Source organism: Suricata suricatta, chromosome 1 (assembly GCF_006229205.1).
Source record: "Suricata suricatta isolate VVHF042 chromosome 1, meerkat_22Aug2017_6uvM2_HiC, whole genome shotgun sequence".
NCBI classification, from domain to species: domain Eukaryota; kingdom Metazoa; phylum Chordata; class Mammalia; order Carnivora; family Herpestidae; genus Suricata; species Suricata suricatta.
This window is the reverse complement of record NC_043700.1, coordinates 192320621-192337462: the sequence shown is the minus strand read 5'-3', so window position 1 is coordinate 192337462 and position 16842 is coordinate 192320621. Positions and strand designations below refer to the sequence as shown.

Genomic DNA, 16842 nt, shown 5'->3' with positions numbered 1-16842 from the left:
GACGACAGGGGACAACGTGCCTTCATCCCCACCTGTAACATTCTGCTCACCCTTTTGAGCTCGCATGTGACTCCCGCTATGATGAAGTTTCTTTTTTTTTTTGTATTTTTTTTGATGTTTATTGATTTTTGAGAGAGAGAGAGAGACAGAATGTGAACAAGGAAGGGGCAGAGAAAGAGGGAGACACAGAATCTGAATCAGGCTCTAGGCTCTGAGCTGTCAGCACAGAATCTGATGCAGGACTCGAACGCACGAACATGACCTGAGCCAAAGTTGGACGCTTAACCGACTGAGCCACCCAGGCGCCTCAAGAAGTTCTTGATTTTCCTATGATACCTTCTCCAGACTGTGAGCCCTCAAAGCACTCGGGTCCTACTTCTGATTGCTTCAAAGGCTTGTTTCTACCAAGTACTTGAGCCAAGCACTGGGGATCAGAGGGGCCAACACCTCCCCCTGGGCCACTCCCCGCAGGCCTTCAGCAGGCCTTCAGCACCGGGCACACACGGAGGTGTGGCACCTGACAGGTGAGTCTGTCAGGTACTCCAGGCACGAGCAACCTGCCCTGCCCTATTTGGACTGTAGGGCTTGGGAAAGTATCAGCAGTGGTGACTTGTACTGGCCCCTGGGAGATTTGGGGGGATACAGCAGGCTTTTTTGGACAAACTGTGTTGTATGAGGCAAAGCAAGATTGTGAAGGAGTCCGAGAATGACAAGCTGAGGTTTAAGAAAAAGAATAATGCTTCCTATGTGCTATTCACTTAACCTTACAACCACTATTAGGGAAAGATGGATATTACCATCCTACCTTAGAAATGAGAATACGGAGGCTCAGGAGGTGAAAATAAACACGGCTCTTGCAGAGCCCACACCATCCCATCCCTGAGGCTGCCCTGGGGTGCACCATGGGGCACTCATCAGAGTCCATCCTAAGCTTGTCGCGACTGCTCTGGCAGCAAGGATGCTGTCTGATTCAGTTCAAAGATGGACTGGATGGCACACTGAACGACAAAACTAGAAGGCAGGGGGTCAAGTCTTCGCTGACCTTTATCTCCCAGCAGCTAAAACAGATGAAGGCTTCACAGACATTCAAACCAGTGGAATCCCCCCTCCCTCTTACCAGTGTGAGACCTTGGGAAACATACAGCCCTTTCTGTGCCTTGATTTTCCCAACTATCTTTTCAATAAGATACTAATGTATTTCCCTTACAGTAACAACAAATATCCTAAACAAACCGAAGGACTGTCTCAGAGGCTGCATATAGATAGGGAATGCCATCCGCCCCCAATTCCAAAGGTGCAGATTACTCTGGGACCCTAACTACAGGGAAGAAGATGGCATTTCAGTTTCCTCTCTAGGGACAAGGTGCTGCGCTTGGAAAGACAAGACCCGTGCTCCAAACGTCTGTGAAGCATCCCGCGTAGGCCTGCCCCTGCCGGGTGAAGGGCGTCCACGCTCCCGAACCGGTAGCTCAGAGTCCCCGAGGCAAGGCTGAGGAGGTGCGCGCAGAGGTCACGGGGCACAGAAGCGATGACCCGCGCCGGAAGGGAGGCAAACACGCGTGTGCTGCGCCTCGACGGAGCGGCTGCAGCTTTCCAGGGCAAGGTCACTGCCGCGCGTGCAAGGGGAGCTGGCGCGAAGGCTCACACGACACACCGGACACAGAACGCCCAGCTGTGCCGGCAGGATCCCGACGACTTGAAAGGAGCGCGTCTGGCCCTCGTAGCGGCCCCGGGGACCGCAGCAGCTCCGGACACGACCCCGCGGGGGTCCCCCGACTCCCATTTCACAGCCCCAGGAGCCGCGGCGGCCCCGCGTACGTCCCCGCGGCGCCTTGCTGACCCCCGTTTCACAGGCCCGGGGGCCAGAGCAGCTCCGGGCACGTCCCGGCTGCGCGACTCCACCCCCCCACCCCCCGCCGCTCACCTTCTGGACCGCCCGCGCGCGCGACACCCCCGGCAGCCCCACAGCGTGGCGCGCCTTCCTGCCCAGGACCGGGAACTTCTGCCGGTTGACCTTCACTTCGAACGGGTTGGGATTGGGCCTCGCGCGGCCTCCAGCCGGAGCCCCCAGGGCCTTCCTGCGCGCCGCGGCCCGTCCAGCCTTCCCCATAGCTCGCACCCGTCAGCGCAAAAACCCCCTCGGCGGGCCGCGCGGCTCACTCCTTCCAGAAACGCACGCGGGGCCGAATGCCGCCCTGCCCGCGTCCCGCGAGAACTGAGGCAGCGAGAAGCACACGCGACCGGCAAGCTAGCCTACGCGCCTACAGGCGAGGGACCACAACTCCCAGCAGGCCACGCTCTACCGACCCTCCACTTCCTCCCTGCGCGCGGCCTTCTGGGAGCGGTGCTGCCCCGCGCGGCGCCGCACGGGCGGCGAGGGGAGCAGTCGAGCTCCCTCTTCTGGGACGCCGTTGCAGGTAGCCGGCCGCTGTGACAGTAGGTAGCGGCGGCGGCGGCGGCTGCAGTAGCCGTCGCCGCCAGGGAGCGGGGAGCCCCGGCCAGTGAGCCCCTCCTAGGGGCGGGGCTCGGCGGAGACTCAGGGCGGCCGGGGAGTCGGGCCCTGAGGGGAGCGTTGCCCGTGCCAGACTCGGACAATGGGGCCGAGAGCCCGGGCCCTGGCGCGGCGGAGGTGACCGCAGAGTCCGGCGGCAGCCGGGTTCCCAGCTCTCCTCATCCCAGCAACTTCTCGGCTGGAAGCGAGGGCGAGGGCGAGGGCGGGGGCTCCCCGGCCGGCGCCAGCAGCATCCAAAGCAGCCGCGGCGTCGAAGAAGGTCCCGGAGGCAGCAAAGCGGGTGGTGGCCGTGGCGGCAGCAGCGGCGGAGGCGACGGCGGCTGGAGGGACAGCAGCCGGAACCGCGACAGCTGGAGCGGCGGCGGCAGGGCAGCTCCCCCGGCCCCTCTGCGGGCCCCCAGACCAAGTGGCGCCCTGCCAGCGAAGCCCGAAGGTGGCGGAGCGCTCTCCCCCTCCCCCTGCGCCTCGCACCCCCCGCGCCCTGCAGGGACGGGGGCGGCGGCGGCGGCGGCTGGGGGGCACGGAGCTTGGGAACTTCTGGGCCAACACGCTGCTGCTGAAAGCGCGCCAAGGTGGGTGCACGGGGGCGCCTGACCCCTGCAAACCCAAGTCCTCCGAGGAGCCCCGACCCTGACCGGGAACCCCGAGCCCTCGCAAAACCCCGACCCACTGCCCGCTCGGCCTCACTATTCGGACCGGCCAGACAGCGAGGGGTCAGCTTGGGTGCCCTAAGGCTTAGGCTGCTCCGTGCGCCCCCTGCACCCCGGGCAGCGCCTCTTGTGCGTCGGTGTGAGCCTGCTGCTCAGTCCCGCCGCCTCCGCGCAGCCTCCAGGGCGTCAGCACCGGGCTGGCCGGGTCCGCCCGCAGGAAGCCAGACCACCGAGCGGAGCCGGGGAGGAACAGCCATGCTGGTGGTCTTTAAAGCACAAAGAAGACAGTCCTGTCAGCGACCCGAACGAGAACCTTCCATCAGTCTTTGTGGACTGTTCTTTTAGCTTAGCTTTTTGCTTTTGAGGTTGGTCTGAGGCTTCATGGTGTGTGGAGCGGGTTTTACCAGGCAGGCCGTGGTGACAGATTAAACAGTAAGAATTCGCCCTCATATCCACGTAAGCAGTTGACCCGGCCCTTCTGCTCAGAGGTGGCTCTCTCTCCGACTGTCCTTCTCTTGCCTCCCAAGAGATTGGAGAGCTGGTGACAAAGCTGCCCACCCACAATTCTCCAGCCCCTTTGCTCCTATGGAGTCGGGGATGGTGCAGGTGCGTGGTGTTCGTGCTGTGATCGCCTCCGGAAATGCCCCGTGCTGGGGCCGTTGGCCAGAACTTCGTAGTTAAGACAATATGGAAGACAGCGTCCCAGGGCTCCAGTCCCGTCCTGGGCCCACGAGTCCCTGAAGGGGCCCTCCTGGTGACTTGGATGCTGGTTGGGAAGCACCAATAAATTCATCTTGTGATTGGAATGGTGAATAACGCTCCGTGAGAGAACGTAACCTGGAATACAGCTATTTCAGATCTCTGGGCTTTGTTTCCTTCTTAATCCTCTCCACTTCCCGTTAGTGTCCTAAGCGTCTTTTTAAGAGGAAACAGCTTCATTAGACAGTGCCTGGTTTCTCAACGCATTGGAGCCTTGAGTCAGAAACGTTCAACGGTTCTTGAAGGAACAGTGACTGGTGCAGAGAATTAGATACCTAAGGTAGGGTTTACAGAGAAGGATCCAAAATTAAGAAGTAGTGGATTTTTAATTTGTAAAGTGTTTCTTAAGAGTTGAAAATAGGAACTTCATCTTCTCAAATATTTTTGTGTGCTAACTTGCATTATTTTTTAAAATTTATTTTTATACTTACTTATTTTTGAGAGAGAGAGAGAGAGACAGACAGACAGTGTGAGCAGGGGAGAGGCAGAGAGAGAAGGAGACACAGAATCTGAAGCAGGCTCCAGGCTCCGAGCTGGAGCTCCTGGCTCAGCACAGAGCCCGACGTGGGGCTCAAACTCAAACTGTGAGATCATGACCCGAGCCGAAGTCGGATGCTTAAGTGTCTGACTCTTGTTTCAGCTCAAGTCATGATCTCATAGTTCTGTGAGCTTCAGCCCCACACTGGGCTCTGCACTGATGGTGTGGAGCCTGCTTGGGATTCTCTCTCCCTTTCTCTCTCTCAAAATAAATAAACTTAAAAAAAAGAAGAATAAAAAAGTTTTCCAAATAATCCATAATAAAAAAATCAGTGGGGTGCCTGAGTGGCTCAGTCAGTTAAGTATCCAACTTCAGCTCAGGTCATGATCTCACGATTTGTGAGTTTGTGAGTTTGCCCACATCGGGCTCTGTGCTGACAGCTCAGAGCCTGGAGTCTGCTTTGAATTCTGTGACTTCCTCTCTCTCTGTCCCTCCTCTACTCATGTGTTCACACTCTCTCTAAAAAATAAACATTAAAACATTTTTTTAAATAAAAATTTTTATAAACTCAGAGAGTTATCAGACTGTAAAACTTTTGCTCCTGAAGGGCATGGAACAGTATCTCCCTGTAACACAGCCTGGGCAGTGTTGTGGGTTTTGTTTGTTTGTTTTACAGTTGTGGAGGCTAGGAATCCAAGGTCACATTACCAGCACTATTGGCTTCTGGGGAGTCCTCTTCCTGGCTTGTACAAAGCTGCCTTCCCCGTGTCTTCACGTGACCTTTCCTCTACACAGAGGTTTTCTGGTGACTCCCCTTTTGAATACCCCTTTCAGATTAGAGCCCAAACTGGCTGACCTTCCCTGAAGGCCCCGTCTCCAACTACAGTTTACATTGGGGGGTTAGGGCTTCAGCATGTGAGTTGGGGTGGGGGGAGTCTATAAAGCTGTTTTAATTTGCATTTTCCCAATTAAACATCTTTTCATATTGAGGGTGGTTCAACTTTCCTCTTCATGAATTGCTTATTCATCTCTTCTGCACAAATGAGGACAGAATAGCATCTTGATTTATAGCAATTTTTTATATAATCGGGATACTAAATACACATGGCACAAATCTCCCGTTCCCCCACTCGCTGTATTAGTTTTCCTATTGCTTCTGTAACAAGTTACCACAAACTAAATGGCTTAAAACAACACAGAGTTGTTACAGTTCTGGAGATTAGAAGTCTGAAATAGGTCTCATTAAGCTAGAATCAAGATGTTAGAGGGCTGTGTTGCTTTCTGGAGCTTCTAGGGGAATCTGTTACCAGACAGAGAACTGGTTCTGAACTCGGGTTTGTCTTCTTGCTGCTCAAAAATCAACACACAAGAGGCCAGTGCTGATGGGTTCCTTCGGTCAGGAAGCCGGCAACTGACTGAGCCCCCCAGGCGCCCCTAGCTTGCATTATTTTGAATACATGACCGAGTTAAGGCAGTGGGGGTCCCTCAGAGCAGTATGTTTCAGTGGAGCATTTGATTGTGTCTTGTGTTTCTCCCTTTGAACCCCAGACTGGTCATAGAAGTGAACCATGATCTGGGGCGCCCGGGGGGTTCAGTTGGTTGAGTGTCAGACTTTAGGTCATGATCTCACAGTTGGTGAGTTAAAGCCCTGCGTCAGGCTCTGTGCTTATAGCTCAGAGCCTGCTTCAGATTCTGTGTCTTCGTCTCTCTCTGCCCCTCCTCGGGCTCATACTCTGTCTCTCTCAAAACAAAAACAACCAAAGAAGTGAACCATGATCCGTGGAAATCTGGTCTGACCCCTGCTAAACCTGTTTTCTTCCCACTGTACCATCATCTCTGGGTATAATGTACAAGAATGAACTGTTTTATCAAGCAGAATATTAAAAAACTGGGACAGCCAACCATAAAGGCATAACATATGCATAAGGGGAATGCTGGGAGAAGAAAGAGAAAGGAACAGAGGAAATGTTAGAAGTAATAATGACAGACTTGACCCAAATTGATGTCAGACACCAAGCCACACACTCATGAAGCCCTGAAAACATGAAGCAGGATAAACGCCAAAGAACGACACCCAAGAACATCATCTTCAAACTTCAGGAACTAAAAAATAAGGAAGGCATCTTGAGAGAAGCCACAGATTAAAAATTCTTCACCTGTATCGGAGCAGATATAAGAATCATATCCAGTTTCTTCTCAGAAACCATTCAAGGAAGAAGATGGGCGTGAAACATTTAAATAAATAAACCCCACCAACCTAGAATTCTATACCTTGTGAAAGTATCCTCCAAAAGTAAGGAGAAATGAAGACTTTCCCAGACAAACAAAAGCCAAGGGAATGTGTTGTCGGTAGATCTGCCTCACAAGAAATGTTAAAAGTTGTTTGGAGAGAAAAAAAATGGTATACTCAGAAACTTGGATCTGCATAAAGAAATGAAGAGCATCAGAAAATGAATACGTGAAGGTAAAGTGAAGATTTGTTTCTCTTGTTCTTACTTGCTCTAACAGCTATCAGTTAACAGGGAACAGATGTATACATGGAAGGCAATAAGGAGCAGAGACAAGGACGACAAATACAGTGAAAATATGGTGGACGTTAATCCAACTACAGACGCACCTTGTTTTGTGCTCTGCAGACACTGTACTGTTTACAAATTGAAGGTTTGTGGCAAGTCTTTTGGTGCCATTTTTCCAACAGCATTTTTTCCTCTATGTTTCTGTGTCATATTTTGGTAATTGTAATATTTCAAACTTTAACATTATTTTATTTGTTATGGTGATGTGTGATCAGTGATTATGACTTACTGAAACCTCAGATGACAGCATTTTTAATAAAATATTTTTAAATTAAGGTATGTACATTTTTTAAAGCCATACTGTTGTACACTTAATAGACTGCAGTATAGTGCAAACATGCCTTTTATATGCAATGGGAAACCAAAAATTCCATTTGTATTTCTTTATTGTGATTTTTGCTTTATTGCAGTGGTCTGGAACTGAGTCGCTAATGTCCCTGAGATATGCCTGTATTGTAAGATATTTAAATACCAGTGGTTTAAATGCAACAAAGACAGAGATTGTCAGAGTGGACAGAAATATAAGACCCCACTACATGTTGTGTATAAGAAACCCACTTTAAATATAAAACACACAAAGATTAAAAATAAAGAGATGTACGATCCTTGCAATAGATGCACAAAAAGCATTTGAGAAAATATAGCATCCTTTCTTGATAAAAACTCTCAAGAAAGTAGGGATAGAAAGAACATACCTTAACATCTTAAAAGCCATATATGAAAGGCCCACAGCTAACATCAGCCTCAATGGGAAAAACTATGACAGCTTTCCCCCTAAGATCAGGAACACAACAGCGATGTCCACTCTCATCACTGTTGCTCAACATAGTACTGGAAGTTCTACCCTCAGCAATCAGACAAGAAGAAATAAAAGGCATCGAAATTGGCAAGAAAGAAGTCAAGCTTTAACTCTTCACAGATGAAATGATACTGTACATGGAAAACCTAAAAGACTCCCAACGAAAACCTGCTAGTGTTAATCCATGAATTCAGCAAAGTCACAGGTTATAAAATCAATGTACAAAAATCAGTTGCATTTCTATACAGCAGTAATGAATCAGCAGAGAGAGAGATATTAAGGAATCATTCCCATTTACAATTGCACCAAAACCCATAAGATACCTAGGAATAAACCTAACTAAAGAGGTAAAAGATCTGTAAGCTGAAAACTATAGAAAGCTAATGAAAGATTGAAGAAGACACAAAGAAATGGAAAAACAAATGGAAGAACAAATATTGTTTAAAATGTCAATACTATCCGAAGCAATTTACACATTCAATGCAATCCCTATCAAAATAACACCAGTTTTTGTCACAGAGCTAGAACAAACAATCCTAAAATTAGCATGGAACCAGAAAAGACCCTGAAATGCCAAAGTAATGTTGAAAAAGAAAACCAAAGCTGGAGCATCACAATTCCAGACTGGAAGATGTATTACTAAAGTTGTAATCATCAAGACAGTATGGTACTGGCACATAGATCAAATGGAAATGAGAATCCAGAAATGAACCCACATATATATGGCCAACAAATCTTTGACAAAGTAGGGAAAAAGTATCCAATGGAAAAAACGCAGTCTTTTCAGCAAGTGGTGCTGGGAGAACTGGACAGTGACATGCAAAACAATGAACCTGGATCACTTTCTTACACCCTACACACAAATAAATTCAAAATGGATGAAAGACCTAAATGTGAGACAGGAAACCCATACAAATGCTATAGGAGAAGACAGGCAGCAACCTCTTTGACCTCAACCACAGCAACTCCTTACTTGACACATCTCCAGAGGCAAAGGAAGTAAAAGCAAATGAACTATTGGGGCCTCATCAAGATAAAAAGCTTCTGCACAGCAAAGAAAACAATCAGCAAAACTATAAGGCAACCAACAGAATGGGAGAAGATATTTGCAAATGACAAATTAGATAAAGGTTCATATCTAAAATCTATAAAGAACCTAGCAAACTCACTACCCGAAGAACAAATAATCCAGTGGAGAAATGGGCAGAAGACATGAATATACACTTCTCCAAAGAAGAGATCCAGATGGCCAACAGACATGTGAAAAGATGCTTAACATTTCTCATCATCAGGGAAATAACAAATCAAAACCACAATGAGACACCACCTCACACCCATCAATATGCCTAAAATTAATAATTCAGGCAACAACAAATGTTGGCGAGGATGCGGAGAGGAACCCTCTTGCACTGCTGGTGAGAATGCAAACTGGTGCAGCCGCTCTGGAAAACAGTGTGGAGGTTCCTCAAAAAGTTAAAATTAGAACTATCCTATGAGCCAGCAATTGTACTGCTAGGTATTTATCCAAGGGACACAAAGATGTTCATTTGAAGGGACACATGCACCCCCACAGCAGCAGCATTATCAACAATAGCTGAATTATGGAAAGAGCCTTAATGTCCATCGACTGATGAATGGATAAAGATGTGGTCACACAATGGAATACTACTGGGTGATGAAAAAGAATGAAATCTTGCCATTTGCAACAATGTGGATGGAACTAGAGGGTATTATGCCAAATGAAATTAAGTCCGTCAGAGATAGGTATCATATGCTAGCACTCATATGTGGAATTTGAGAAACTCAACGGTGAACATAGGGGAAGGGAAGGAAAAATAAGATAAAAACAGAGGGAGACAAACCATATGAGACTCTTAAATACAGGAAACAAACAGGGCTGTTGGAGGAGAGGTGGGCAGGGGAAGGGCTAAATAGGTAGTGGGCATTAAGGAGGGCATTCTTGGGGATGAGCACTGGGTATCATATGGAAGAGATGAATCACTGGGTTCTACTCCTGAAGCCAAGACTACACTGTATGTTAACTAACTTGAATTTAAGTTAAAAAAAAAAGAGAGAGAGATGGAGAGAGGTAACATGCTAACACTAATCAAAGGCAGCATCTATATTAATTTCACACAGGTTAAACTTTAGAGCAAAGAAAGTTCTCAAAGATAACATTACATAATGATAAAAGAGTCAGTTCTCCAAGAAGATGTAGCAATCCTTAACATGTATGTGCCCAACAACATGTAGTCAGAATGCATGGTGTGAAAACTGATGGAACTGCAAGGAGAAATTGAACACACTACACGTTCTTCTCAAGGCCACATGGGACATTCTCTTCAGATAGTCCATATTCTGGGCCATAAAACACATGGTGACAAATTTGAAAGAATAGAAATCATACAATATCTGCTCTCAGACCATAGTGGAATTAATCTAGAAATCATAACAGAAAGACAACTGGGAAATCCCCAAATACTTGGAGATTAAGCAACATACTTCTAAATAATATGGGGCCGAAGAAGAAGAAATCTCAAGAGAAACTAATATACACTCTGAACTCAGTGAAATTGAAAATAAAACATCAGAATTTGTGGGGCATAGCAAAAGCAGTGCTTGAGGGAAATTTATAGTTTCAAATGCATATTCTAAAACAAAATCTGGGGTGCCTGGGTGGCTCAGTTGGTTAAGCCTCTGACTTTGGCTCAGGTTATGATCTCACAGTTCATGAGTTCGAGCCCCATGTCAAGCTCTGTGCTGACCTTGGAGCCTGCTTCAGATTCTGTGTCTCCCTCTCTGCTCCTCCCCTGCTCATTCTCTCTCTCTCAAAAAAACAAACATTAAAAAATTTTTAATTTTTATTATTTAAAAAAATTTTTTAAATGTTTTATTTATTTTTGAGAGAGAGAGAGAGAGACAGCATGAGCAAGGAAGACATAGAATCCGAAGATAGGCTCCAGGCTCTGAGCTAGCTGTCAGCACAGAGCCTGATGTGGGGCTCAAACCCACAAACCATGAGATCGTGACCTGAGCCAAAGTCGGATGCTTAACCAACTGAGCCACCCAGGCACCCCTAAAAAATTTTTTTTAATAAAACAGAAGATCTAAAATCAGTAATCTAAGCTCCCACCTTAGGTAACTACAAAAAGAAGAACAAATCAGAAGATGAAAAACAATAATAAATATTAGAGTAGAAACCAGTGAAACCAAAGACAGGAAATAAAGTGAAAATCTAGTTATTTGAAAAGATTAATAGATCTGTAAGCCTCTAACCAGACTAAGGAAAAAAAGAAGACACAAATTACTAATATCGGAAATGAAAGAGGGACATCACTACCGATCCCATGGATATAGCTTGACTAGGAGTAAGGAATCTTAAAAGAAAGTTGCCAGACAAAAATAAAATTATACTAATACAGATAACATTAAAATGAAGTGTGTTGTATTTTACTCACACATAGAGAACCAGGCAGATGTTATATAATATCAGTTCAAATGAAGTGAAAAGGCTCAAATTTATATGGCAAAAGAAGTTGAATTGCTAACCAAGGCAAACTGATTTTTCTACAGAGGGAAGAGAAGTACATAGGAACTACCAGGCAAAGCAGCTTGCATTTCTGCCTGTCATCCGTGGTGTGCAGAAAGCTGCACCTCTCCGAGACAAGGAAGCCTAGAATTCGGTAACCTGGAAGGATGTGCTGGACAGACACTATGCGGTGTTTTGCTGATGCTATTTTTCTCCTGAAGACTTAAATCAAGCACACCAAAATCATTAATGTGAGCTCATATGAACTGATGAGCCAGTATGACTCAGTGGAAATCTAAATTACGGAACTTTACTAAGAAAATGACACAGGAGATATCAGCTCCGTTTTCTGTCACAGCTTTGCTCCTGCTTCATCACTGGATAGAAACCCTGTGACCAGCATTTCTCACGCACACAGGGAGAAGCCATCCTGGAAGGATATGCTGATTCCCTGTAGCCTGTGGATCTGGGAAGTGACCTATCATCGTCCTGGGCTCTGGCTCGGGGGCCAGAGGCCAAACCGAACCTGGGGTCCTGTGGCCTTCCTTGGGGGAGACTGGTATACCTTGCTGGCTCTTCTGCATCAGGAGCACTGGGGCTGGTCTTCCCTAATCCCTTCCTTCCTCTTCACAGGCCTTTTAGAGAAATACTTGGAAAAAGATGACTTTGGGGAGATACGAGGGAAAGGGGCCATCAGTGAGGCAGACAAGATGGAGGCACTTGTATGTAAGTAAAGCCCCATGGGGACCATGCAGTTAAGGGCAAGGAGACAAAACGGGATGGAAGAGCAGAGCAACTGTCGGAGCTCCGTCTCCTGGGACGGAAGTTACAGGGCAAAATTTCCATTGACCTAGTTGGATGGGAACAGCAGCGCTGTACTGAGTTTTAAGTGAGCAAATCTGTGCAGTTGGCAGACCACCTTTTATTCTGAGATTGTGCACCCTGCTTCCTTCGCGTTGCAGTAGCCTTTCTCAGGAAGTGTCGGTGAAAACAGACTTGATCAAGTAAGGTTCTTCCAGGGAAATGTGATGTGTCCTCTCCCATCCTCTTTTCATTTTTCTATTTGGTTAAATACAAAATCCCCATGATTTTATCATGGGAGAGAACGAACTGGGAGGCCCAGCAGGTGTTTTGTCCCCAGCTCCTTCGTTAGTCGTGTTAGGTGGACGTTGGCCCTGGATGTCGTGAGGAAGAGGCCTGGGGCCCTGGGACCCGGCTGTGTGTGTGACGTGTGACGGCTCTGTGCGCTGCGCGTTCTGCAGGACTAGCGGTTACGCAGGACAACACCCCTGTCAGACTGTTGTGTTTGTGTGTCTGTTTTCACTTCTGGGTGAAGATAAAGTAGATAATTTGGGTGATACATTTTTTTAGCACAAAAAGAGAACACAAGTTACTAATTTCAGAAATTAAAGAGGGACATTATAGATTCCATGGATATAGTCCACAACTAGTGACTTTATGTTGTTTGAGTAGATCTTTTTTTATAAAAAAAATTGTTGTGAAATACAGTTAGCCATTTTTAAGTGCACAGTTCCGTGGAATTAAGCACACTCACATTGTTATGCAAACCTCCCCACCATCCACCTCCAGAACTCTTTTCATCTTCTCCAACTCAAACTCTGTCCCCATTAGTGACAGCTCCCCATTCTCCCCTCTCCAGGCCCCACAACCGCCATTCTGCTTCTGTCTCTTATGGTTTGGGCACTCATACCTCATGTAAGTGGGTCCTACAGAATTTGTCTCTTGGATGACCGGCTCACCTCACCTAGCATAATGCCCCTAAGGTTTATCCATGTTGTAGAAGGTGTCAGAATTTCCATCCTTTTTTTTTAACCCTTAAGTCCTGTGACAGTTGTTTATTGTAAATGGGGGGGACCGGCCCACGCACCTCAGTCTAAGGGTCTCTGAGTAGGGGGTTGGTGTCGGCACAATATCTATAAGAAAGAAGACAGACAATGTGAATGGTGGTAGTACCACACTTTACTAAGGTAGTCAGTGTCTTATAAACCGTAGGTGATGACGTTTTTTCGTTAATGATTACATAGTTTATGGTCCTTGAAAATGTAAAAACATGTTCTGGGAAGGATCATTTTTGTCACAGAAGAGAGAACAGGAGTCAAAAAACAGGAATGAGGGAGACTGTCTCTATGCATAAGATAAGCCCAAAGAATTTTCTTTTCTCCAAGGCCCTTTAGCAGTTATTTATGGGCAAGACACTTATCATCCAAGAAGTAAATTTTATTTTATTTTTTTTATGTCTTTTATTTATTATTATTTTTTTTGAGAGACAGAGAGAGACAGCACGAGCAGGGGAGGGTCAGAGAGAGAGGGAGACAGAATCGGAAGCAGGCTCCAGGCTCTGAGCTGTCAGCACAGAGCCTGACGCGGGGCTCGAACCCACGAACCATGAGATCATGACCTGAGCCGAAGCCGGCCGCCCAACCGACTGAGCCACCCAGGCTCCCCAAGGAGGAAATTTTAGAAGGAGGATTGTGTTTGTCCCCAACAGCAGGCAATGAGCTGGAAACAAAAATAATGTAAGGGAAAGCTGGCGTCACTAATTGACCTAAGTTGATTCAGAACTTAAAAATATATGCCTTTTGCAAAGCAACGAGAAAGTCATAGACAGGTTAAACAGAAACCACATGTGCAGCCCAGGAGCCCAAATGTTGTTTCACAGTCTTTTGATTTGTTCCTCAACTTCCCAAATAGTTCACCTGCGCCCCGGAGGCGTTGCCATCAGGGTCACTTTGCTGGAGGTTTTTTGGCCTACTGGGCCCCAACAGTAACGGCGAACACTGTCCTCATGATGGGCTTATTGGTAAGCTTTCTGGTAGCGAGCATGGGCACCGGGACCGCCAACCTTTGGATTCGCAGCTGGGGAGCTGCTGCCCGCAGGGTCTGGTTGTACTGGATGAGGATTTCTTTGATTTCCTTCTTGGAAGCCTCATGCATGTATTTCTGATAATAGGCCACTGGGGCTTTGGAGATGGACTGATGGATTTTTTTTTTCTTTTAGTTCAATGAAAGACATTTATTTCACGAAATACATAGAAAGTGTTGCTCTCTGAAACCGGGCAGTATGTTGTTTGAGTCTCTGAGATGTCTGAGTCATTTAGGATTTACTTCCTTGAGCATTGACCCTTTAAAGTTGGCATTTCTACAGTGTACCCTTCCTGCCTTTATTAAAAAGAGTCTGAATTCATTTCTTTTGGATAACTTAGGGGCATATTATGATCCTCTATATGTTAAAAGCTGCTCTAGGGCCTGTGGCATGTGCCTCTTTATTCCTATGCCAGGTGGCCTCAGCAGCATACTTTGGATGCTTATCTTTCCATTTTATCACGATTGATGGCTATTTATTCAATATGCTGTCACATAGCTCTGTCTATAAATTACCTATTACAAGTATTTTTTCTTTAGTAACTTTCTGTTTCTAATTTGTTGTGGTATAGGAAATCAAAGCCAAGTAGTAAGAATTGTGAATAAAATAAGAGAAGACATCAGGGCCTAAGAAGTTCTTTTATGAGTAAATAAAATGTGCAAGTTTTAGCGTGTTGACTTTGTGCTTTGCCGAGGTCCTTTTTCTTTGTGGTTCTTAGTGTCAGACTAAGTGATGTTGCTACTAAACGTGAGTCAATGGTGAGTGTGTTAATAATGAAACAATTTTATTTTCAGATAAATCTAGCCATATTCATTTTTATCTTCTAATATTCCAAGTTCCACGCTAGAGCACACCTTATTATTAGGGTAGGCTGAACTGATGTCACAGCCAGACCCCAAGCGTAACCCCCAGCTCAGCAGAAGTTCTCTGTCCTGCAAGAGGCCAGGCAGATGGTCCCGCTGGCGGCGGTGCTCCTGTTTGGTCATATGGGAGCCAGGCTGATGGTGTCTCTGCCGGCGTCAGCAGGTGGCGTCCTGCTGAATGCAGCGACCACAGTGTACCTTTGAGAGGCGCTCCTGTCCTGACGCCTGGTTCTCACCATCACAGTTGTGTCCGCAACTCTGTGGTCTGATAAGACTTTGGGAACATGGAAGGCCATCGGGAGCCCTGGGTTGTAGCTGACGTTAAGACGGAAGTGAGTTAAGTTTATTTGGCTTAGTCTCTGCCTGTGCTCTTCGTGGAGCTCTTCCTCTGACTAACCAAAGCTGTTTTAAACTGAAGGAAGAGAATGTGTCTCCTTTTTGACTCTACAAACTTACATTCCACGTGACAAGTAACCCTGAGTGGCTCCTGTCAAGGAAATTACACCCAGTAGGTACGTGCATTTGAAGCAGCCATGGTAACCGACAAGCATTTGGGAGAACAATCGAGCAGTACCCATTAATGTCCTGGGTCAAGAACTCTTCTTCTAGGTCTACACTCTACAGAAATGGTGGTAGAGAAACATAAGAATATTTGCTGTAACATTATTTGTAATGCTGGAAACCAGGGACATTAAATGACAATGGGAAGGAGATAAATAGAATATTTATGTAGTAGATTACTACATAGTGTTTAAAACAAATTCATTCATTCACCAAATATTTACTGAATGCCTGTTGTATGCCAGGCGCTCATGAGCTGTTGGAGCTATGGCTGTGAATAACACAGATAAACCCTTCTCTTCCAGGTGTTTCTAAGCTTGTGAGGAGACAGGTGCTCAATAGGGTACGTGAAGTAGACTGTACGGTAGACGGTGACGGGGGCTAAGAAGAGGGAGTGAAGCAGAAAACAGGGATGCAAAGGGCTAGGCGTGGGCGTAGGACATGAAAGTTCGGGTTGGGTGGCCAGGAGGAAAGACCCGAGGACACGAGGGGCCCAGCTTTGCTGAGGAAGAGCTTTCTGCGCCATGAAACAAGGACGGCAAAGGCCGTGAGGCTGGGGCTGGGGGGCAGGAGCAGCAGGGAGCCCACCTGGGACAGAGTGACTCATCTGTGTCAAAACGGCCTGCGCTGTGCAGAAAAAATGAAACTGCAGAGTGGTGTTTGCAGCCACACGCCATTCCTGTTAGTTTACCAACCTCTAGAGTACAGGTTCTTCATCTAAATAATGTGCATATGATTGTAAGCGAAGTCCATTGTATTCCAATAATTGTAAAAATGTTTAATGGATTTGTGTTATAAGAAGTGCTTTGTTCAGATGAGACCAGGCGCGTTCAGGGTGGGGGGCCTGCTTTGTCGCCAGAGCATTACGTAACACGGCAGCGCCCAGGCACGTGGGAGGTGTGTCCGAGGGAAGGCTGTCGTCGCGTAGTCTGACGGGGCTTTGAGGCTGCGGTGGCCTCACTCAGCTGCTTCCCCGTGTCCGTCAGCACAGCTGAGGGGGTCCCAGCGAGCGGGGTGCGCGGCCAGACCGTCCACGCGAGGGCGCGGACCTGCCGTCTGGAGAGCTGCCTAGGGGTTGCTTGGCTCCGTCACCCGAGCCCTTGCAGACAATCTGGCACCAATAGTGTAATTTCAAAGCAGTGTGAGTGTAAATGACATTTTGAATTATTTCTGACAACTGTAATATGATAGAAAAACCCGAATCCTCTTGGTGATGAAATCACAGCACTAC

At 47.0% G+C, this 16842-nt stretch overlaps 2 protein-coding genes across 2 annotated transcripts in view; one reads left to right on the top strand and one right to left on the bottom strand.

Annotated features, from left to right (window-relative positions):
- The window catches only part of NOP14 (NOP14 nucleolar protein), a 22718-nt gene extending 20456 nt beyond the window's left edge, over positions 1 to 2262 (bottom strand). Inside the window, exon 1 of the mRNA XM_029949368.1 lies at positions 1925 to 2262. Within this exon, the coding sequence (XP_029805228.1) occupies positions 1925 to 2110 (186 nt within the window). The 5' untranslated portion in view covers positions 2111 to 2262. The remainder of the gene's footprint in view (positions 1 to 1924) is intronic.
- The window catches only part of LOC115302640 (angiomotin-like), a 30871-nt gene continuing 16216 nt past the window's right edge, over positions 2188 to 16842 (top strand). Inside the window, exons 1-3 of the mRNA XM_029952578.1 lie at positions 2188 to 2208; positions 2268 to 2417; positions 2640 to 3084. Coding sequence (XP_029808438.1) covers positions 2188 to 2208; positions 2268 to 2417; positions 2640 to 3084 — 616 coding nt within the window. The remainder of the gene's footprint in view (positions 2209 to 2267; positions 2418 to 2639; positions 3085 to 16842) is intronic.